A 21,514-nucleotide genomic window follows, 5' to 3' on the forward strand; every position below is an offset into this window, starting at 1 on the left:
ATATTCGTGCAAGCATTGCAAATCTTCAGCCAGTAGTCAGCAGCATCTACCTGGCTATTTGACGAAGTCAGTATAAGAGCAGTGCGAATGGTGAATGCTGCAACCGCTAGCAATGTACCACGTGTATGACGCCATCTGCCAAGCCCCTTCCGCTCTCGGGAGCGGAGGAAAGCGACAACGTCCTCCCCAGTCCACCCTCTTGATTGCCGTTCGTCTCCACTCACATCACGTCGAAGTTATACCACAAAAGGAAGCTCATTGGAGTACCAAGACTCTAGCACCCTGATAGACATCAACATGCCTGCGAAGGATGTAGGTATCCGGCTCAACCATTACGACCGATAACGTGCTTGGGTATACATATCACGACTATCATGACAGGGATCCGGAGTAGATGTATATACGAACGTCGCTTGAGCTTTTGCCAGTGATGCATTTCGCGGCTCTTCTTAAATATCCCGCCAGATAGCCTCCACACCAGATTCCGTCGACTGAGAGCACATCGATCGCCATGCGAATCCCATCCAGATCTACATTGGGCTTACTTACAGTTCAAGCAACGACGGTTATTGCGGACCGATATGCCAGCAACATAAGACCTGTCGTGATCGATGCACCACAAGTGGCAGCCAACTTTCCCAATGTAGAAGGCGTTCAGCTACTATCGCCAGCTTTCGTGAACCCAAACAACGTACCAGCTACGTTCGCAAACGGAACTTCCGGACCAACTCCACAGCAAGACTTGGGTATGTTGTTGTACGTCAAAAGCTACAGATTTGCTGACGTTCTGCAGAAAGCTTTGTGAAGGGCATTGCCCAGCGTAACGGCTGGATCACCTACAAGAGTGGACCAGAATCCGAGGAGGGCCGCAGAATACCGTACGTTACATTAACGAGTGGCAAGAACAGCACCAACAAGCTACGTATTTGGATCCAAGGGGGCCAGCACGGAAACGAGCCAGCAGGCGATGAAGGCGTGCTAGCACTATTAGGGAGACTCGCGCATGACTCACAATGGAGCGCGAAAGTCCTCGAAAAGATTGATCTTGTGATTCTTCCACGCTACAATGCGGATGGCGTGGAATATCTGCAGCGACAGCTGGCCTCCAACTACGATCCCAATCGCGATCACGCTGTGCTTGAGAGACAGCAAACCCGAGCTATCAGAAAGCTACAGTCCGAGTTCGACCCTCATATCTTCATAGACGACCACGAATACACAGGTGGCGACCCGGTAGCTCAAAAATACATCCGCGCACAAGATCTCCTAGTCTCAGCCAACAAGAATCAGAACGTTCATCCCGATATTCGAGCGTTAAACCAGGAATTTGTAGACGACATCTTCTCAGTTGCTGAAAGCCACGACCTCCGGATATTCCCATACTTTACGACCAGCGTAGCCAATGGAACGATCACTATCGAAGAGCCTGATGCGACTCCAGCGGCAAACCACAAAGGTGCTGGCAACTACCAGGCCCTTACATTCCTGGTGGAGACGCGTGGTATTGCTATCGCTGATCAGCATTTCCAGCGACGTGTAGCTTCCCACCTCATCGTCCTAGAGACCATCCTTAACAAAGCGGTTGATGAACACGATAGCGTGTACAGCAAAGTTGAGGCAGGACGTAAAGCCTTCATCGAGAGTAGAGACGACATTGTTGTTGCGTACAAACAGCGTGTCACAAACAAGACAGTTCCCTTCATCGACGCGTCGAACGGTTCCCTCGTCAACGTGCCCGTCCGCTCTAGAAACAGTGATCCCTACCTTGTCACTCTGTTCCGACCTCGGCCGAAAGCCTATATCTTCTCGCGCGCATGGACAGATGTAGCGGAACGTCTCCGCATACTCGGCGTTACCGTCGATGTCCTCCAAGAAGAGTTCACCGGCAGTGTTGAAGCGCTGGTGGTGACGTCGGCTGAGCTGGCTGAAACAAAGTTCGAGGGCATCGCGGGTACTACAGTAACGACTAATGCGACACAGCGGGAGGTTACGATATCCGCTGGAGGCTACTGGGTTGACACTAAGCAGAAAAATGCTGGGTATGCTTTTGCGCTGTTAGAACCAGAGGCAGAGGCGAGTCAAGCATATTATAACAAAATTCCGCTGGAAGTGGGAGATGAATATCCTGTATTTAGAGTTATCTAGGGATATCTGGATGCTTTGATGGAACAACTGCTCCATTTACGTACTAAGACGTGCTTTGAGTGCCCTTCTCCGCCTGACGCAAACCCATCTTCACCATCGGACTCTGCATCAACGTATCCCAGTCGTGGATGAACAGTGTCTGTTTGAGCGAGATGTTCATCTCTAACATACCCCGCTCGAGGATCTCAGCATCGTACTCATCAACAGCTTGTTTGAGATCCTGTCCCTGCTCAGGAGAGCCATGAACTTTACGCATAGCAGCGACGAAATTAGCAGCATCTTGCAACGCGTTGTTGAGGCCTTGCCCTCTATGCGGCGTCATGGGATGCGCAGCATCACCACAAAGTGTCATCTTCCCACCCTTGTTGTCCCATTTGGCAGCCTTCTCCCAGAACGTGCCTTTGTCAAGTGGAAGCACGGTAGCAGAATCAACAGCTCGGCCAGCAGATCGCCAAGGCTCCGCATATTCTTCTGTGCGCCTCTTGAAGAGCGACATGCGTCCTTCAAGGGTGGACAGATCCATATCAGCGGGCACACTAGAGTCCAGCCACGATTGCAGGACCTGGAATGTCCATGTTGCAGGGTCGGAGGGGTCAGGCACGTCTTGTATGGATAGCCAGAACATGGTGCCGTGGCTTGGGTGTATGCTTGTAATGAAGAGGGGATTCATGTCTCGTATGCGCTTGGCGAGGTCGGCATCGAATTTGTAGGGGAAGTTGAACATGCTGACAGATGCATTGGTGAGTTTTGCTGCTTCTGTGCCGACAATGGCTTCGCGAACTCGCGACTTTGCGCCATCGCAGCCTACCAGCACATGGCCAGTGGCTGTACTGCCGTCTTCGAATGTCACCCTCACCTTGTCATCGTCATCAACCACTGCACTAGCGAACTTCTTCCCGTATTGCACGTCTAAGCCCTCGCTGAACAAGTTACGCATCTTCCTACGGCTAACGCGACAAGGCTTGTCCGCTGCGATTTCGAATATGCGCTCGCCCGTCTCACCGTTGAACACCGATAAGCCTGTGGCGGAGGCTTGGTCCTGGGTCGGGTCGGCGAAGGCTTCGTGGATGCGGTTTGCGAGTTCAATTGGCAGACATGAAGCGATGTGGGAGCTCCCCCAATGTAGTGTCATGCCCCATTCTCGCGGACGTGTCTGGTACGTTGTCGAGGTCTCGGTTTCAAAAATCGAGAAAGATATGTTTGCCTGAGTGGTGGTGGTATTAGTGATGTGGGCGTTGGATGACTATGCGACTGAATCGTGTACCTTCTTCAGACCCTGTGCGATGAGCAACCCGCTTGTTCCAGCTCCTACGATCAGGATGTGGAGATCATTGTTCCCGTTTGCAGCCATTGCTTTAGTCAGCACCTTGATAGGAGACTGAGTGCTTTCAGACAGGAAAGAAAGCTGGCATCATCGTCGGGGGGAGAGACGACATGGCCGTGCCCGCGGGAGGCCCATCAGTCTGCATTTTACCCGTCCCGCATCTTGACTATCTTCAAGAAGATGGATATGGCTAGGAGCGCTGGGATGTTCGGCATGTGGGATGTAATGGGTATCTTGTCCGTGCGCCAGGCCTAGCGCGTTTTTACCACGTGCATACGGTTTCGCGATTACGCTAATCCGTCTTTACTCAAACCACATCTCTTGCTTCCCACACCAGCGGGCTCACGTTGACATTCAGACACGCTTTGTCACGGCTCTTACTGATTGATTGTTACTCGGAGTACGGCCTTGGATCATGAGGCCTACCAGCGTCGAGATCGCTGCGTGTGTACCAACGCGTAGAGGCTGCATGCCACGCAGCCTTGTGGCTCTAATCACTTGGTAGGATTCGCCACACGTCAGGCGCAAATGCATCTACGTGTAGTTCGATTGGCGACTTGCGCTGAAGGTTCTTGTTGTTAACACATAGGCGAAGTACCCGATAGCGTTCATGACCACCCTTTCTGGTTGTTGGAGCTGACCTGTGTTCGAATTCACGTTTGAAGAAGTAAGTCACAATGCTTAACGAACTTTGGTGGAATCGATGAGCGTTAGGGGCGATTGGAAGGGCGTGCTGTCCTCGCAACGTACATTGGGCCAATGAGTCGGCCTGGTTAAGCTTCACTACGCAGGATCATGCCGCATCCGTGGCTGTCAGACTACCACCAATCACTCTATACCAGCGGTTTGGCTCACCGGTGACGCAACGCGGCAGGGTCGCTAGCCTTGGTCATCCCCACATCCGCTGTCACCATCCTTTTGAGACATCACCTATGCTTTACGAGTGAGCCTGTCGTGGAGCCTAGTGAGCCTTAGTGTCTTGTGTCATAGAATCGAAATCCAGACATTACCGAGATGACTTCCTCAACGCAAACAATTATGGCGCTCTCGATCATCGCAGGCACCGGCGGCCTTCTCCAGCTAGGCTTATCGATTTCAGACATAGCCTTGTGTGTTGACTTGGGCAAAAAGTTCGGCAACTTCGTTCGAGCAGGACAAAACGACAATGACCTATTTGAAGTCCTTAATGAGGACCGGGAGGCCCTATTCAGACGGCGTGGCCTCGTAGACGCAGTTGAAATGGAGAAGAGATGGCCTCAAGTACAATTCGTTCACCGCGGCACGAAGAAAAAAGGCAATATCATGGAAAGTCCGCCTCCTGAATCGCCATTACTGAAGACGAATCATAGGAAAAAGAGAGAAGATACTAGTGGTGGGGTGGACAGATTCACATGGATCATGGTCGCAATTGTTTCCGCCTTAGACGGGTGCTTACCATCAAGCGTCATACAGGAACTACTCATTCGAGTCTTTGTTGAGGTTTTGGCTCGCGAAGATGACATCGTACCTGCGTTAAGAATAACCATCAAGAAGAATGTTGAGTCGTGGAGATCTTTCGGGTGTGCTAGAAACATAGCGTTCTCGATCAAAAATGAGATGCACAAGAGCCTATCCAATGGCGAGCTCGATCAGCACCCGATCCAGGCTATCCTTCAGTTAAACGAAGCAGAAATGGCAGATGCGCAAAACTTTCTTGTTTGGCTTCTCAGAGGAGACTCGACAGTATTTAGCGTTATGTCTCCCATCACCTTCTCCATTGCTGAGGCCTGGGAAAAGGTCAAGCTTGATCTGTGCACCGGTGGACACCCTACACACGAAGGACAAGCTTGTGTGACATATCACCGCGAAGGCCATATAATCGGAGGATCTAGCTCCAGTACAGGTCCAATTCCAAGAGGACTTGGCTCAAGGCCCCTCCAGATTTCCTGGCCTCGCGACAGACCAGAATCGATGATAGACGTCCTGGGGGTCGGTCGTCCATTGGAGGAAGCTATGTTACAAGCCTGGGACCGTGGAACGAAGGCCGCCGATCACCTGGCATTGGTTGGCAAAGCGGACCTGCCATTCGAATCCACAAGCGAGGTATATTATACCCTTGAAGTCTCCTCTGGTGCACAAGTCAGCAGACGGTACGGCTCGCATATTGGCATGCTCGCCGATCAAGGCCTTCCCACAGACACCGAGAAGATCTTTGAGACGTTGGAGTGGATTCTGGTAGGAACGCCGCAAGACAGCTCTCGATGGCTCCAGAATCATGTTGCACCAGACTACCTGCTTCGAGTTGATGGCGCAGCCGTGTTACGCGATGTGGAATACACCCAGGTGTTCTTCAAGTATCAAGCTTTCATCTTTGGATTCTACTACCGACTCCTACGATCAATTCTATGTTTCGATCTAGTGGAACCCGCGGCTTTCTTCCACGGCATCTGGGGTGTACACAGTACTACGTTTCTGGCTATGTGCACTCAGCTGGGTCAATCCTTGCGGAGAGACGAAAAGGTCAGCCGGGCTCATATGCTTTATGTGCTGTCTGCGATGTATAACGGTCGTCGCAAGATCTTCAGTACCATGTCACCACTTCCTCGATTAGTCGGTGTTCTCGGACCCATCTCGGTACTGGCGCTACCTCTTGTTCGTACAACAGACGACCCTGATAGTATCTCGAAGATCGCTGTCGTTGACCTTCCAATCGTCGATCTAAATGCCGAAAGCGCAGACGGAGATCTGATGGCCAGCGAAGGTGGGGGAATGCACTTCAAATGCCCGTCCGAGTGCGACCGCGCCGCCACCCTCACCCGACCAACTGGCCCAACGCATGATTGGGCAGTGTATCCATATATGAGCATGGCATTGAGTGGGGAAAGCACCAGCGGTGTAGTTATGGCTGCCCTATGCGGCAAGAGGCTTGTTGGGTGGTTCAATCCGTTGGCTGCGGATATCTCGTTCCTCAGTTCAGCTTATCTGCGAGAGTCGCGTAGCGAAGACGATGTGGTTGCATTCGAAGTAAAGGACGAGCATTGGGTGAATGGTGAGGCCCTTCAGCCAGATCCAGGTCACGTAGATTTCGCGTTCGGCGTCGTGCACTCGCATGGCTCGCCTAGTCTACGGTACGCTGCGGCTGGTTTCTACGCTGAAACAGGCGAAGAAGTGGTAGTTGCTCGGTCTGCCAGTGAATTTTCCGGAGCTTTTGGCAGAATAGAAGCACAAGGTCAAGGTATAGTGATCGCATAAAAGCTATAGGCATCCATATACTTCTAGCTTCAATAGCACTACAGTTTGCTTCCGCCCATTGCCTTCACTACAAAGCCTAGCCTGGGAAAATGAATTCTGACATCTAGCTCCCCCATCTCTTCCGGCTTGATGACCACCTCTTCGCTTCTAATCTTGACCAACGTACCCATCGTAGGATTATCACGGCCGGTGTCATCAGGCACGATGCTTACACTCACTCCTGGAACCAATCCTCTGGAAGTATCAAGGGCGATATGCTGTCCTACCGCCGTAGGAACAAGCAGGTCTTCATCGCGAAACAAAGTTGTTTGTCTCAGCGCGTCTTTCCACCGAGTGTCCTCTCCGAGAACTGTTGTTTGTATGTCCGGCAAAGCGCCGATGTATGCTTCAAATGCATCGAACCACTTGATCAAGTTTGGATACCTCTTCTTGTTGAACACTTGTCCCACAACATCATCATTCGTATCATCCGTTCCACCACCACTTAGATTATTGATACCCTTGCCAGCAGCGATATCAATGCCCCATCTCAACTGATAATACAAACTGATGTCAGCGAGCGAAGGCGTCTTCGTCGGCGTGGCCCAAGTACCCGACCCAAACATAGGTTCCAACATGGAGAGGTGCAAATCTAAATTGGAAAGATGAATTGGTATCTTAGACTGCAGCTTCTCAGGCGAAAGCGGATGTCCAATGAGCTGAGCGCGATCTTTACCAAAGTCTGATGCCCAGACAGAAGAAGGTATAAATCCGGTAGTCGTCCGAAACAGCGGTTTGTCAGTCCAAAAGCTCGCGAATCCTCTTACGAGCCCACGATACGCCCATCCGCTTACACCCTCGATCGGCGGATACACGGCAGCCCAACCTTTGTCCACTGGGAAAAAGTGCTCTAGTGCCTCGATGATGAGCGAGGTGTCGCAGTAGATCTCCCTGCCGATAGCGAGGATGGGTATCTTGCGGTACTGGAGGCCGAATGTTGATGTTATGAGGGGTCTGGGTAGCATCGATGGGACCGTGACATATGCTTCGGGACCAGTGATTAGTCACGAGATCTATGTGCTTCGATCATCACGAGCAGGGAGAAGTCTTACAGAATGGTATCTGCTTGATGCGTAGTGCTAGTCTGACTTTGTTTGTGAAAGGGCTAGAATCATAGCCGAAGAGGACCACAGGTGGATGATCAATTGGTTGCGCCATGTTGCCTATAGGGAAGAGATACAGACGCAGCTCTCATAGGAAGGCGTTCAATACGGCAAAGATATAAAGAAGTCGGTAATGTCGGGTCGAGATGAGGTTATACCCCGCGCTCTGCTCAAGAGCCGAGGTTCTAGTCAAGAGGCGAGAGAACGTATGCTTTGTGTACTGAGTCTTTGTTAATTGTTGTACGTGTTCTGATGAAATCTACCCTCTAGGCCAGAGTCATGATCTGCATTCAGAGTCCAGATGTAAGCCATAGCGACCCCATCTTATCTCGACCAGTGCACAAAACTGGAACGACAATATTTTGGGGTTGAAACATGCTTTTGCTGTGGTATCGAAATCATGTCCGTAATCTACCATAATGTGGGACGCCAAACTCCAAGACTATCTGAATGGTGCGCCAGAGTCCTACTCGTCAACATCCATAGCCTCAACACCGCCACCAACCTTCCTCTTCATCATCATCTTCTTAGTCTTGCTCCTCGTCTTGGGTGTCGTCTCCTCAAGCTCACTGAGCTCGCTCTCCTCAGCCTCGAGCTCCTTCCTCCTCGCTGCAACCTTCTCCTTGACCTTCTGCACGTCGACCTCCATGTCTTCCTGCTCAACCTCCTCCTTGGCGAATCGCTCGCTCGGCGGCAGCAGATGCTGATTCTCCTCAACCAACTTCCTGTCCTCCTCACGCTGTCTCTGCTTGTTGCCACGCATGCGGGCCTTGTAGAAGGCGCGCTCTCTCCTCTGCCGGATCTCGGATACACGGCCCATGGCCTTGAGGGTGGTCTGGATGAGATCGCGGTTGTATCGCACGGGCACGTTGCGGCGCTGAGCGAAGGTGAGGGTCGAGTCGACGGTCATTTCCTTGTTGTGCGCGCGACGGAAAGACTTTGTCCAGGCGAGCTTGCGGGGGTTGCGCTTCATCTTGAAGTTCTTGTGGCATTTTGATTTGCAGAAGCGGAAAGCCTTGGCATCATTGCGCACTGTGCAGGTTAGGCAAGAGCTTTGTTAATGCGATTTCGGGTCTTCATACCGAATGTTATGCCCTTTGACGGGTATACGGGCGAAGAGCAGAAGTAGCAGGTTTCGATTCTCATCCTGTCGTTGTGGCGCGAGTACGGTCGCGCTCGGTGCTATGGCAAGGAAGGAATGCGATTTGGTTTGCAAGGGTCGACCACGCTTCACAGGTGTTGGCGGTGGTGAGGCGGCGTCGTGGAAAAGGTGTGGAGTTGAGGATCGAGAAGTTGGGCCGGCTCGAAATTTTGGGTGGCCCGTGCACATCTACCCACCTGCCATTCTCGCCCGCCAATTGCGATGCATCTCGACCGAGACACCTCCGCAAATTTCCTTCCCACCACCTCGCCGCCGTCGTTGACGCATCCATCTGGCGTCGCCCCAATCTCCGCCTCCGCATCGCGCACATCCACCACGTCGAATCTCGAGCAACCGAAACCACTTAGTACGACCGACACAATCACGAGACATGTCTGCCTGGGTCTGGATCTTGGGCGCTGGTGCCACTGCTTTCTTCGTATGGCTCCCCCATCTTTGCATAGGCAGTTACGGCCGACTTGGTTATGGAGCTGCAGGAACAGCTCGGAATGTCAAGGAGAACATGTACTGACAGATGCGAACAGGGCCGCGCAGCACTCGTGGCACTACGGAGATCAGGTGGTGGTGCTGGGGCATTAGGACGTGGATACTACAAGGGCGGCTTTGAGCCCAAGATGACACGGAGAGAAGCTGCGCTGATATTAGAAATGCCGTATGTCGACAAATCCACACAGCCCACCAAGAGCACACGAGACTGACAATACCCCAGCGAACGCGGCATCACAAAAGAACTCCTACGCAAGAAGCACCGGTCGCTCATGCTTCTGAACCACCCGGATCGAGGCGGTAGCCCATACCTGGCTACCAAGGTCAACGAAGCGAAAGAGCTACTCGAGAAGGAGGTTAAGGGATGAACAAGAGGGGGATGATGTGTATACCAAGACTTTGTACTATATCACGGCATGATTCTCAGCATCAGCATGGCGTTGGACTGAATACGATTAGCGATTTACGACTCTCAACACGTTTTCTTTGGTTCCAACTTTATTCAATTACATGTGGTGAACATGTGCTAATCGTCATAGTTTCCACGAGCGCGCTACAATATCGTCTACACTGGCAACACAACTTTGACTCCCATGTACTCTCGCTGATGCATGATCTTACCATCAATGATGACTTGGTGCACGCCGACACGATTGTGAATAGTGTCTGTAGGATCTGTCGCCGTAGCGATCTGAATCTCACGCCACTCGCGATTGGTAGGAACCAGTTCGCCCTGTAATGTGCGCTTCTTGAACTCTTTGTAAATACCCTGGTCCTCAACACAACCTTCACGCTGTATCAGTGGCGAATCTGCGATAATCATTAGCATCTCGGCTTGCAGGCGACTAGAAACTCGACATACTGTAGGCAGGCGTCATGCGCAGACTGCCAAGAGAACTGTTGAATAACACGAGTGAGAGGCGATCTTGGTTCAACTGATCCACGGGCGGCTTAAAAACCCGGTGTCTGGTAGCCTTGAAATGCCCGCCCGAAACGATCTCCAGCGTATCACCGATATTGATGACGAGCGCACCAGGCTTGTATGGCACATAGTACCACTTCTCATCCTGTCCCCAGATCTGCAAGCACGAGATCGGGACAGAGAATAGGAGCGTCGTGAGTCCAAAGTCGGTATGGCCATGCATACGCAGACCTTTGGACGCTTCCTGTGTCTGCTTCTGTACTGGACGGAACAGCGCATGGCGGAAGTAGCCCTCGCCTGTGGGTCCATCATGAGACTGGATGTTGTCCCAGAGGTAGTCGTCGGGCAGTTCGAGCACTCGAGAGAAGAGAGTCAGAAGACGGCGATTAACGGATTTGGTGAGGTAGTTGCAGAATGCTTCAATCTCATCCATGAATGGGTGCAGGCATTTGGGCGTACGGCTCATGTCTTGCCAGTCGGGTTTGTACCAGTTGAATTGCTCGATGCCATCGGGGGTTCCACGGTGACGCTGGCCTTGTTGTTAGTCTTCCAGCATTGGTTGATATAAGGCATGATGCTAACCTTGAACCCATATGGATGCTTGTAACCGGACCATACACCAGTCTCTGGGTTGAAGAGCAGACGCTCCTTGTCTTCTTCACCTATGTTCTCGTATAGATACTGTGCAAGAGCGAACTGTCTGTGCAGTTGTTGTAGGGAGACGCCGTAGTTCTCCAGGAACAGGAAACCATCTTCTCGGATAGCTCGCTTCACCTGCCCAACGAGGTCATCCACAACTGCTGGATCATCAGAGTCCATTAGAGACAAGTCGATGGAAGTCAGCTCGGCAAAGTCTTCTTTCTGCTGAGTGACTGGTGGAGGAACCCATTCTGGTACGAAGGGCTTGCCAGGAAGATTGGCTGATGGGGGATTGAACTTAGCGGCGGGTGCCATGACGATTGATGTATCGATGGATCTATTGAAGGTATCGTGTATAAGACTAAGCTGATCGCTGCATATCCTTTGAGCTTGGAAATTGAGTCCTTATGTTCTTGAGGCAGATCCTAGTGTAACCTCGCAGCTGTCGTCAGGTCCGGTTTTCAAGGATCGAGCTCCTCCTCCTCAGCCAGAACCATCATCTCATGGATGGCTCAAAGGTCATCATACGACTGTATACGGTCCGGCAACTGGGGGCCGCGGCCTTTGCTAGTAAACGCAATCAACAAAGCGGTTGAAGCTCCGACTATGCGACTCGAGTCCGGATTATCACCTATCTCCGCCTCCACCTTTGCTCTCTACATACCGAGATCTGGCTGAGACCAATCATGTCAAGTTCATGGATGAGAAACATACGGTGTTGCGATGGAGGAGCGATTGCCAACGGAGGAGCTCCTCCCCGTTGTGGGGCCGTGGGCTAGCGCGCCCTGCTGGCTTCGTCCTCCACACCCTTGGAGCTCCTCATCCCTCCACCAAGCTTCAGCGTAACGTAACTGCTTTGAATAATGACGAGCTATTGTAAGGGTATATACCCAGGTACCACAGTATGTGGCTCTATACCTCCAGCCTCGCTTTCACACAACAGCTTGCGTCCAGCTTGACGAGATCGACTACTTTTCTTCCAAAGTCACTCCTATCGTAGCGCCATCATGTCGCGTCAACTCATCTCCAGCGAGAAGTTTCCCACTAAACCCCATAATTGCCCCGCCACAAAAGTCCCAGGCCTAGTCTTCTGTGCTGGACAAACAGCTACTGGAGAGATCAAGCAAGCCACAGTAAGTTTTCCCATCGCGTATCACAGCTTCTCATCATTTAGTACGTACTAACTCAATTCCAAGAGAAAGGTTCTCCAAAATCTCAAAGAGGTTCTCGAGCTATCTGGTTCATCGCTTGAACAGGTTGTCAAATATAATGTCTACCTTGCAGACATGAAGGATTTTGCGGCAATGAATGAGGTGTACATCGACTTTTTACCTCAGCCGATGCCGTCGAGATCATGCCTACAGGCGTTACCTCCTGGTGATGGCACCGTTATCGAAATTGAGTGCATAGCCCAAGTTTGAATTGAGGCGGATTGAGTGGGGGCATCGCGATGGTCACACGGCTTAGTCGGGGCGCTTATGAACCTGCATCCGGCGACGACTCTTCGTAGAGGACGTAGGCTATATATGCTAGTCGACGCAATTGCACACATTGACTGTCATCAAAAATTAAACTTCGTGGAATCAAAATGAATAGATGAGAGAAGTTTGCCCACATGTGACCTGCCAGTACTGATATCTTCAGAGCGGAACGAACTTTGCTACTAGCATCAAAGACGTTGAAGAGCCCAAAATACCCTCAAGAACATGCTGGAGATTTTGGGGGCTCAAGCAGAATATCGAATGAGAACTTAGGCTTGAGGCATGTGCTTAGGTGAATACGAGCGACAATAAAAAGTCATGTGCAGCTATCAAAAGCTTCGTGAATGAGTTTAGTGAAAGCTATGGGGTGAAGGCAGCTCCCAAAGGTCGCATATGATGAACTGGTGATAGGTTTGATTATTATCCGCATCTATTTGACGACGACTTTATCCTACTCGGCATCTCATACGTTCGATCTCGCAATCTCGAATTCAGCCATGTACCAGTTCTGTATTGCCTTCGTGTCTCCAGTGATAGCAACAGTATCGTACCTTTCCCTCGCTTCCCTTGCGGCAGTCCCATTGTTCACCATTCTTCCAGCCCACTTCCCGTGTTTGCGAGCAGCAGAGACTATCTTGTCGACAGCTTGAACGAACTCTGGCTCGTCACCACGTGCAGGGGTATAACCAAGGAGAGATTGCGCGAGGTCGTTAGGTCCAATGAATATGAGATCAACACCCGGAACTGCAGCGATGGCGTCGACATTATCAACTCCAGCACGTGTCTCGATTTGGATCATGGTGATGATTGTCTGATCAGCCGACTTCATATACTCGGGTGTCGTAAGACCATGGCCGATAGCTGGAAAGGCCGAGCCTTGACCGCGAACACCTTGTGGTGGGAATTTCGAGGATGCGACAACTTGTGCGGCTTCTTCTGCGGTGTTGATCTGAGGAACCATAAGGCCATGCGCCCCAGTGTCTAGCGCACGCTTGAGTATATCGTGTGTCGGTCCGCGGACACGTATGATCGGGGATACGCCCAGAGCTGAGATGGCGGCTACTGAGTTGTGCATGGCGTCGTCTCCGATATGACCATGCTCACAGTCGATGATGATTCCATCGAGGCCTGTCAATGCAACGATTTGCGCTTGCCGAACAGAAGGTATCGCGACAAAAGTCATCAGCGGAAATTCGCCGCTTCTGATCTTATTGAGAAGCCTCAGACGAGGGTTCTGGATTGTTGTTGTCTGCGCTGTGGGATAGCTCATGATTTAGGATGGGATTGGCAAAGTATATATCAAAAATATAGTAGAGAGAAAGTGCTGAGACGGGGTCTTGATGTCACTGGGATGACGGGGAGGTAGATGTCATGTTGGTGCATAGGACGACACGTCCACCTAAGTAGCATCACAACCTCTGTCGTTCCATCGAAATGATGCTGCTATCGCATGCGACGTGCAGTTTGTGAGGAGCAAGTTGGTTCCACTTGAGATGCCGACCATAATGGAGTGTAGGTTTGCTCCGCTCGGAGGAGAAGAGGGGAGCTCCTCCCATCGGGCCCGCTAGCTTCATGCAGGGACCACGAGTCATACAAGCATTACCCCTGATCTCACTTTCTCACGCAGATAAGCACACGATAATCGGAACCCACCAGTTCGGAACGTACCTCAGCTCGGGTGCTCCTCTCAGTGTCATGTAGTTTCAATTAATGACAATACTATGCCATAGCTGCTATAAATCATGACATATTGTGACGAGATATCGGTCGTCTCTCATCGGCGTCTTTACAAGCTGTAGTTGCATTTTTCCTGGCCTCATCAATACATCTGAAGCCACGTTGTGCGACAATGGAGACTGAGATGAAGAAGCTCGACCTAGTCGGGACCGCGGATACTGATGTCGAGATAGGCACTATTCACAACGAGCGTATGCCCCATTCCCTTCGCAATCTAAGTCAAGATGAGATCTCGGATCTCAACCAGAAGCTTGTTCGCAAAATCGACTGCATCGTCTTGCCAATCATTGGTATCCTCTATATACTGAACTACATCGACCGTCAAAATTTGGCTGCAGCGAAGTTACAAGGTATCATGGAGGATCTTGACATGACAACTCAACAGTTTGCGACGGCGATCTCGATCCTCTTCGTCGGGTACCTCCCTTTCCAGATCCCGAGCAACTTGGTAAGCTGTGCCTACACAAAAAGTATGCGAGACACACACTGACTTCGTACCTCCATGTTTGCAGATCATTGCAAAGATCTCGAGGCCTGGACTTTACATCTGCGTGGCTGTGGTCATCTGGGGGTCGATATCTGCTGCGACGGCAGCTGTGAAGACGTATGGTCAGTTGTTGGCTGTACGCGCTGTTCTCGGGGCGGCAGAGGCTGTGTGAGTCAACCACTAAGATATTGGAAAGATCTACGCTGACTCCAATACCTTGTTCCAGATTCTTCCCTGGAGCCATGTACTACTTGTCAGCATGGTACAACAAGACTGAACTTGGAAAGCGTATTGCGGCCTTGTACATTGCGCAACAATTCGGTAACGCATTCGGTGGCCTCTTTGCTGCTGGTGTCTTCGAGCTCGATGGAAAGCATGGCATCCGTGCATGGCAATGGCTATGTAAGTAGACGAATGTCAATGGCTGCATATATCTGACAGCGCTGACGTGTCTCTAGTCATCATCGAAGGCTCTGCTACGGTTGGCATCGGCGGAATCTGCGCCTTTCTTATGCCAGAATTCCCACATAATAGCAAAATACTCTCCCCGATTCAGCGTGATCTTGCAGTCTGGCGCATCGAATCCGAGTCGGGCGCTGCAGAGGGTACCGAGAAAGAGAGTGTGCTGAAGGGCTTCAAGATGGCGATTAGTGACCCAAAATTGCTGCTCCTCATTCTATGTAATCTCCTCTCGCAGGCGCAAGGATCGATCGCCAACTACTTCCCGACGCTGGTCGCCTCTCTGGGTTACAAGGGTAACACCAGTCTTCTACTGACTGCCCCACCATACATTCTTGCAGGCATCGTCTACTACGGACTTATGTGGTACTCTGATCGCAAGAACGCAGCGTATCGCATCATCCTTGCGTGTATCGCCATCGCTTGTGTCATGTATATCATACCCATGACGACGTTGAATGTCGGTGCGAGGTACTTCTCCATGATGATCCTCCCCTTCGCCTCCGTCGGACCACAGCTTGTACTGTACAAGACTATCAACCTACATCTTGCACGCCCAACTGCTAAGCGTGCAGCAGCGTCAGCGCTAGTCAATGCCATCGGTGGCACCTCCAATATTTGGGTCTCCTACCTCTACTACGCTCCACCACAGTTCTACACGGCCTTCGGTACGCTGATAGGCTGTGCGTTGGCATTTGCAGCTACCATAACCTTCTACCGTTGGCTTGTTCATCGAGAGAACAAACGCCTCGACTCTTGCGATCCGGACCAGATTGCGAAGGTCATTCGAGGTGGCGTCACAGAGGAGATGGTACGACTCAACTGGCGGTACGAGATGTATTGAGGGCGATCGTCGTAGTAGGTAAGGGTGTCATCCAGCGAATTGATGATGGTCGTAGTTGTGTCCGTGATGGCAGCAATTAGTTGCTATAGAGTTCGGAAAACTTGAGTATGACAACCGCGACCTCTCGCGCGTAAGTATGGTCTTGTCCCTGACTGGGTACCTCACCTGTCAATACTCTAGCGTCTCAAGTACAATTCCAAGATAATCAAGGGCAGTAATGACATTATTGCATGACGTTCAGCCATTGATGTGATGCATAAGGATTTCGATGCCCGTGTCGCGGAGCGGCGGTATACCACTGTTCAAACGCCGATCGGGCCGAGGTCGCCATTCCCCAACCACCCCCGCTTCCTTCTCGCAAGCCACTGACCATGACTTCCCGTCTGCATCCCCTAGGGCCACGAACCATCTCGACGCTGTGGGTCTAGTAAGTGCATATAACCAATTGCCGAACGATGAATTGTATGAGCAACGACGCGCCTCCAAATGCCCGTAAGGGCCTATCCGATAGGACATACCCCTGCTAGTGGGAGATAAGCACAATTACCTTGGATGCAAGTACTTCTTGAAGTGAATGAATGATACGTGTCTAACTGTTACCGAAATCTCTAACAAACGTCATCGATATGGCATCCATTGGTGTAGCACCTCATCCTGTCAAAGAACAACCATCTTTCCAGCCCTTCCAATGTCAAACCTGTCAAAGTCGCTTCACACGACACGAAAACCTCAAAAGACATGCTGCCCTCCATACACGTACTCGAGAAGGGGCCTCCTTCACCTGTCACTTCTGTGCAGCAACATTTTCAAGATCAGACCTCCGGCAGCGGCATACCAGGAGAAAGCATCCTGACCAGCAAGCCAGCCAGCTCACGAAGCAGTCGAGAGTACAGCCAGATGGAGTCTTCCCAGTCTCGGTTCACGAGCAACAAAGCAATCTTGCGTCAGTCACACCAGACGAGATGGGCGACCTCGATCTTGACACAGCATGGCGGACTATTCTTGATGGCCACAGCCAGCAGCACAACTCTACGAAAGATCATGAGCTTGGGGGCATCGCAACATCAAACAAGAGTGTGGCTTCCGTCTTCCTACCAGAACAGTCGGTGAGCAACATCGACGTCACCTTGCAGAGGATTCTAGCGACAGAGATGGACCCACGGCTGGAAGTCACACATATGCAAAGTCTTCAATCCAACACACTGGGTGACAACCTCGGTCTTTCCAGCCTGTGCAGTCCCAGCGGGGGGTACCCAGGAGAATCGCCACAACTGCAAGATGACTTGGATATTTCCACAGCGCAGGTTGCCCGGGGTATCGAGTTGTTCTTCATTCACCTGTCTTCGTTCCTGCCTTTCATTCATCGGCCAACATTCGATAGCAATAGAGCTGATGAAAGTCTACTCTATGGCATGCTTGCTCTTGGGTATCAATATGGCGAAGATCCGGACGATCAAGAGAGAGCTTCATCCGGCGCTAGCCTCTCCTTAAGATGCTATCACCAATCTCGCGCGTTGCTCAAATCCAATAACGACCAAGACACGCTCGGCAATTCTCAGAGAATAACGACCGTGCAAGCCTATCTTCTACTGCAGGTTCTGACTATGATGTATCTCTGCGGAACATCGTCAGCATATGGCCTGAAGATACATTCAAAGATCGTTATGTTGGCGCGAGCGGGCGGGCTTATGCAACCACTACCGGCCCAAGCGACTGCGGCAGCAGATTTGGACTCTCTCTGGCATCAATTCGTTCAAAACGAAACGCATAAGCGAACATGCTTTGCCATACATCAGATGGATGCTTTATGGTACCAGGCACTTTCTGTCCCCCGATCATTATCGCATCTAGAAATCAAACAGGAGTTGCCTTGTGCAACAGATCATTGGACAGCAGCAAACTCTGGCGAATGGGCACGCAAGCAATTACTCCTGAGACAGACTGGCCCGCCAACACAATTCTCCGAAGTGGTTAAACAATTCTTGACTTCCAGTCCGGATCTACTTACATTGTCTCCATTCGACCCTTATGCAACTATCAACATAAATCAATTCCTCATTTCCAGTGCTCGAGAGGTGTCTGGTTGGTCTACGATAACAGGTATTCTGAGCACAGATAGAGTGGAGCCACTCAGGTCCTCTCTTGTTGCCCTAGAGCCTTTTGCCCGGCCACGCGGAAACAATTCAGACCCAAAGCAGGTTTCGCTGAGTGAAATCACCTGGGAGACGGCGATGATTGAATTACAAATGTGGTCACCTACACACACTAGTGGTATCATCGAAGGGAGCATAGATGCAGTACTGTACCAGCTTACAGACCATGCGCCGTCGTGTGAGTTTCTTTGTGAATCACGCATCTCAGATCTAGTTCAACCACATGTCGACTGGTTTCTGCGGTACCTGGATGTGACCACATCGCCAGAAACCGAAGCACCCTGGGTTCTTCTCTATGCATACAAAGCCTTCATGATTGCGTGGCAGCTTGTTCGCCGCGGCAGGGTAGGATCCATGCGGGTCGTTCAAGTGCAGGATGGTGATACGCAAGGTGCACTTGCGTGGGCCCGGAAAGTCTTTGGACGACGGCAGCGGTGGCAGCTCGGTCGGGTTGCGTTGAATTGTATAGACCGACTAGAAGCTAATGTATCAGTAGAAGCTTGTAAGTAAGTCTGTCAAGACATTAAAGGCTTGGCCCTACTTATGGTTCCATCGCTACCGCTTCGATCCCGAACATGCAACTTTCGCCATATGATGTGGGAGAACAAGCGAGGTGCACTTTCCAATCGCTTCACATGATGCTTCGTCAATGAGGACCAAGGCGTGTGGGGAGTCGAAAAGATTTGGTGTTTTGTGAGTGACAAAATGTGAAGAGGAGGGATGAGCAAGTCTATCAAACATGTACCAACGAACTGCGCAAGATGAGATCCGTCATCAAAAGGTGTTGGAACGTGATTGGGATTCATTCTGCGCGACCTCTAAGTTCATCTACGTACGAACCAAATTACTCTGAGAAAGCTCCTAATCATTGCCCTTACACCCATTCGTCCATCCTCCTGCGGCTTTGACAACCTTGTTGTTGTTCCAACAGCGCGCGCGAACCCAGATTGGCGTACTGAAGGTAGCGTACCATTCGTGCCCATCATGATCAGCCGGGTTGTCAAAGTACTCGAATTTCCAAAACGTCGTACCGAGTCCATAGCAACTGTCCATGTTAGACCGAAGAGTCTTTCCGCCATGATCCCAGGTGGCGAAGCCAGCACCCTCAACCTTATAGCGTCCATGGGTCCCCTTGTACCAGCCCTCGCATCTGCCGTAAGGATTTTTAGGCCATGGCCAAGGGCGATTGCTGCGGCGGGGGTTGAGCTCGTACTTGTAGTCTCCGCTTCCACGAATATAACGTCCACCGCCCTTCCAGTTCATGGGGTTGTCGGAAGTATCGCATGAATTGATGAGCTTCTTCATAGACTCAATGCACTGGTCTTTATCGAATGCCGAGACACCATTCCCTAGACTGACGACGTAGTCATGTTCTTCTGGCGTGCCAAGGTCGTAGCTCTTGGAGTAACTCCAATTAATCGAGTCCTTGGAGTGCTTCTCTTCTACCTCCTTACAAAATTCTTCATAGTTCTCATTCGTACGATTGCCACTGACATAGAACTTGCTACCAGTTTTTGAGAAACACGTAAACTCATCCGTGACAGTGCATGCGGGCGAGTCAACACCAAGAACGATGGAGCGCAGATCCATGAGTTCAGCGAGGGCGAAAGAGGCTATAGTTGTGTGACCGGCCACGTTTGGATGGAACTGCGCGTGTTAGTGGGAAGTACATGCGTAGTCATCTGGGCGAACACAGGAAACACTCACATTTTGGCCAACGTGGTCTGGCATACCCATGCCCAAGGTCATGTCAGCGCCGCCATCCCCAGGGCAGCCCGGCGGTGAGGGTGCTCGGGAGTCAAGCTTGTGTCTGACAGCAGCGCGGGGGTCGGGTGACTTGTATAGCACAGAGTCGTAGAGTGTGCGCTCTATTCTTCTATCACGGGCCTCCATAATGGCCTTGACGCGATTGACCCGGCGTTTTTCCGAGTTAGAGAGTCTAGTTGAATTCAGCAATTCTTCGAGGTCCATGTCGCGCTTGCGCAGCTCCTGCCGTTCGAATTCATCTTCCCAACTACCCCAGGGGTGCGTGTCAGGCTTGATGAAGTGCATGTCTGGCTGTTTGGGATCCGGGTAGTCGCCGTTGCTGCTGGGCGAGCACATCCTGGCGTCGACAACAGTAGAGACCCAATCATCCCATCCGGCATAGCCTACTTTATAATTAATCTTGTCACTTTTAGCAGCTTCGTTGACAGCGTCGCCGATGGACTGATTGATGTCAAGGACCAGCTGATTAAAGGTGTTGCGGCGTGAGATAGTGAGAGCACGGTAAGTGATGCCTAATGGGAGGAACCAAAAGATGTCCCATGATTGGTGATCGCAATTGTCCGTGGTCGAATCGAAGAATTGCGCGTAGCCGTTAACAACGACAATGCCGTCTTTGTTCATCTTCTCATCGAGCGCTTCCAAAATCTCCTTGATGTTACCTTTGATCATTGACTTCGCATTCTCCTGGGCCTTTGCGATGACCGTTTCGCAGGCGGATGTCTTTCCGTAGGGGAGCATGATGCAGTCTGCAATAATCTTGGCTAGACAAAGATCGTTCCCGCCTGAGGTAAAAGTGACAAAATCCAGCTTGCCCTTCAAGGCCTTAGCTTGCTGATAGATCTGTTCAGAACGATCGCCGCTACACGCGAGGTACTGGAAGCCGCCGTCCTTCTCAACATGGGCGCCGAACTGCGCCTCTATAACCTTAGGATAGGCCATATCATATCTAGAACATTTCCAGTTGTCGCGAACCTCATCTAAGCCACTAGGTACTCTTATAGCGACCTCGTCCGCGGTGATCATGTGGCCAAGGGGTCTTCCGGCACCAATGCCGGCTGTATAGCTGTCGCCGATGGCTGCCCAGCGTTTGATCCATTCCATGTTGCTAGGATCGCTATCTCGTTTGCGGAGGGGTAACGAGGCCGGAGAAGAGACCCAGCTGGAAGATGCTTCGAGTTCTGGGTGAGGATGTCGTCCTGCGCTCCTGCTATGTCTTCCATGTTGCGCATGGTGCGGCATATGGCCATCTGTCGTGCCAATCAGAACCAAAAGGTCTATCATGAACTTGAGCATCATGATGGTTTGTCTAATTGAGCTAAGATAAGCGACATGGATGTAAAATGGGGTTGATATAGATTGTACAAGGTCGGCGTTATGAGCGATGAAAGAACAGAGTATGAAAAATTGGCCGATGGATCGAGAGAGACAGACAGCAAAGGAGCTTACGGGAGATGCTCAGACGCACAAGTGTCGAGATGCACGGTTGCCGCCTCAACGTGACAGAGGTTTTGCCCAAATGTGAATCACAAATATCG

At 51.2% G+C, this 21,514-nt stretch overlaps 11 protein-coding genes across 11 annotated transcripts; 5 read left to right on the forward strand and 6 right to left on the reverse strand.

Annotated features, from left to right (window-relative positions):
• Positions 1–511: 511 nt before the first annotated feature.
• J4E82_003574 (uncharacterized protein) lies at positions 512–2,145 on the forward strand (the record flags this gene model as incomplete). The annotated part of the gene is made up of 2 exons (XM_051729859.1): positions 512–746; positions 794–2,145. 2 exons carry the CDS (start codon positions 512–514, stop codon positions 2,143–2,145), a joined length of 1,587 nt encoding a protein of 528 aa, XP_051590533.1.
• A 43-nt stretch (positions 2,146–2,188) lies between these two features.
• J4E82_003575 (uncharacterized protein) lies at positions 2,189–3,496 on the reverse strand (the record flags this gene model as incomplete). The annotated part of the gene is made up of 2 exons (XM_051729860.1): positions 2,189–3,349; positions 3,410–3,496. 2 exons carry the CDS (start codon positions 3,494–3,496, stop codon positions 2,189–2,191), a joined length of 1,248 nt encoding a protein of 415 aa, XP_051590534.1.
• Positions 3,497–4,507: 1,011 nt separating this feature from the next.
• J4E82_003576 (uncharacterized protein) lies at positions 4,508–6,700 on the forward strand (the record flags this gene model as incomplete). Its single annotated transcript, XM_051729861.1, has 1 exon — positions 4,508–6,700. The coding sequence occupies one exon, from the start codon at positions 4,508–4,510 to the stop codon at positions 6,698–6,700; it is 2,193 nt and encodes a 730-aa protein (XP_051590535.1).
• Positions 6,701–6,738: 38 nt separating this feature from the next.
• J4E82_003577 (uncharacterized protein) lies at positions 6,739–7,897 on the reverse strand (the record flags this gene model as incomplete). Its single annotated transcript, XM_051729862.1, has 2 exons — positions 6,739–7,724; positions 7,792–7,897. 2 exons carry the CDS (start codon positions 7,895–7,897, stop codon positions 6,739–6,741), a joined length of 1,092 nt encoding a protein of 363 aa, XP_051590536.1.
• A 411-nt stretch (positions 7,898–8,308) lies between these two features.
• RLP24 (ATPase-activating ribosome biosynthesis protein) lies at positions 8,309–8,988 on the reverse strand (the record flags this gene model as incomplete). The annotated part of the gene is made up of 2 exons (XM_051729863.1): positions 8,309–8,874; positions 8,925–8,988. The coding sequence occupies 2 exons, from the start codon at positions 8,986–8,988 to the stop codon at positions 8,309–8,311; spliced, it is 630 nt and encodes a 209-aa protein (XP_051590537.1).
• A 386-nt stretch (positions 8,989–9,374) lies between these two features.
• On the forward strand, positions 9,375–9,858 carry PAM18 (mitochondrial import inner membrane translocase subunit TIM14; the record flags this gene model as incomplete). The annotated part of the gene is made up of 3 exons (XM_051729864.1): positions 9,375–9,422; positions 9,529–9,656; positions 9,714–9,858. The coding sequence occupies 3 exons, from the start codon at positions 9,375–9,377 to the stop codon at positions 9,856–9,858; spliced, it is 321 nt and encodes a 106-aa protein (XP_051590538.1).
• Positions 9,859–10,055: 197 nt separating this feature from the next.
• On the reverse strand, positions 10,056–11,366 carry J4E82_003580 (uncharacterized protein; the record flags this gene model as incomplete). The annotated part of the gene is made up of 3 exons (XM_051729865.1): positions 10,056–10,300; positions 10,353–10,941; positions 10,995–11,366. The coding sequence occupies 3 exons, from the start codon at positions 11,364–11,366 to the stop codon at positions 10,056–10,058; spliced, it is 1,206 nt and encodes a 401-aa protein (XP_051590539.1).
• Positions 11,367–12,058: 692 nt separating this feature from the next.
• On the forward strand, positions 12,059–12,472 carry J4E82_003581 (uncharacterized protein; the record flags this gene model as incomplete). The annotated part of the gene is made up of 2 exons (XM_051729866.1): positions 12,059–12,184; positions 12,248–12,472. The coding sequence occupies 2 exons, from the start codon at positions 12,059–12,061 to the stop codon at positions 12,470–12,472; spliced, it is 351 nt and encodes a 116-aa protein (XP_051590540.1).
• Positions 12,473–12,995: 523 nt separating this feature from the next.
• J4E82_003582 (uncharacterized protein) lies at positions 12,996–13,802 on the reverse strand (the record flags this gene model as incomplete). The annotated part of the gene is made up of 1 exon (XM_051729867.1): positions 12,996–13,802. The coding sequence occupies one exon, from the start codon at positions 13,800–13,802 to the stop codon at positions 12,996–12,998; it is 807 nt and encodes a 268-aa protein (XP_051590541.1).
• A 579-nt stretch (positions 13,803–14,381) lies between these two features.
• Positions 14,382–16,059, forward strand: J4E82_003583 (uncharacterized protein; the record flags this gene model as incomplete). Its single annotated transcript, XM_051729868.1, has 4 exons — positions 14,382–14,717; positions 14,782–14,924; positions 14,983–15,158; positions 15,215–16,059. 4 exons carry the CDS (start codon positions 14,382–14,384, stop codon positions 16,057–16,059), a joined length of 1,500 nt encoding a protein of 499 aa, XP_051590542.1.
• A 3,014-nt stretch (positions 16,060–19,073) lies between these two features.
• J4E82_003584 (uncharacterized protein) lies at positions 19,074–21,275 on the reverse strand (the record flags this gene model as incomplete). The annotated part of the gene is made up of 2 exons (XM_051729869.1): positions 19,074–19,859; positions 19,920–21,275. 2 exons carry the CDS (start codon positions 21,273–21,275, stop codon positions 19,074–19,076), a joined length of 2,142 nt encoding a protein of 713 aa, XP_051590543.1.
• Between the last annotated feature and the right edge of the window lie 239 nt (positions 21,276–21,514).

Source organism: Alternaria postmessia, assembly GCF_024291825.1.
Source record: "Alternaria postmessia strain BMP 2775 chromosome Unknown scaffold_15, whole genome shotgun sequence".
NCBI lineage: Eukaryota > Fungi > Ascomycota > Dothideomycetes > Pleosporales > Pleosporaceae > Alternaria > Alternaria postmessia.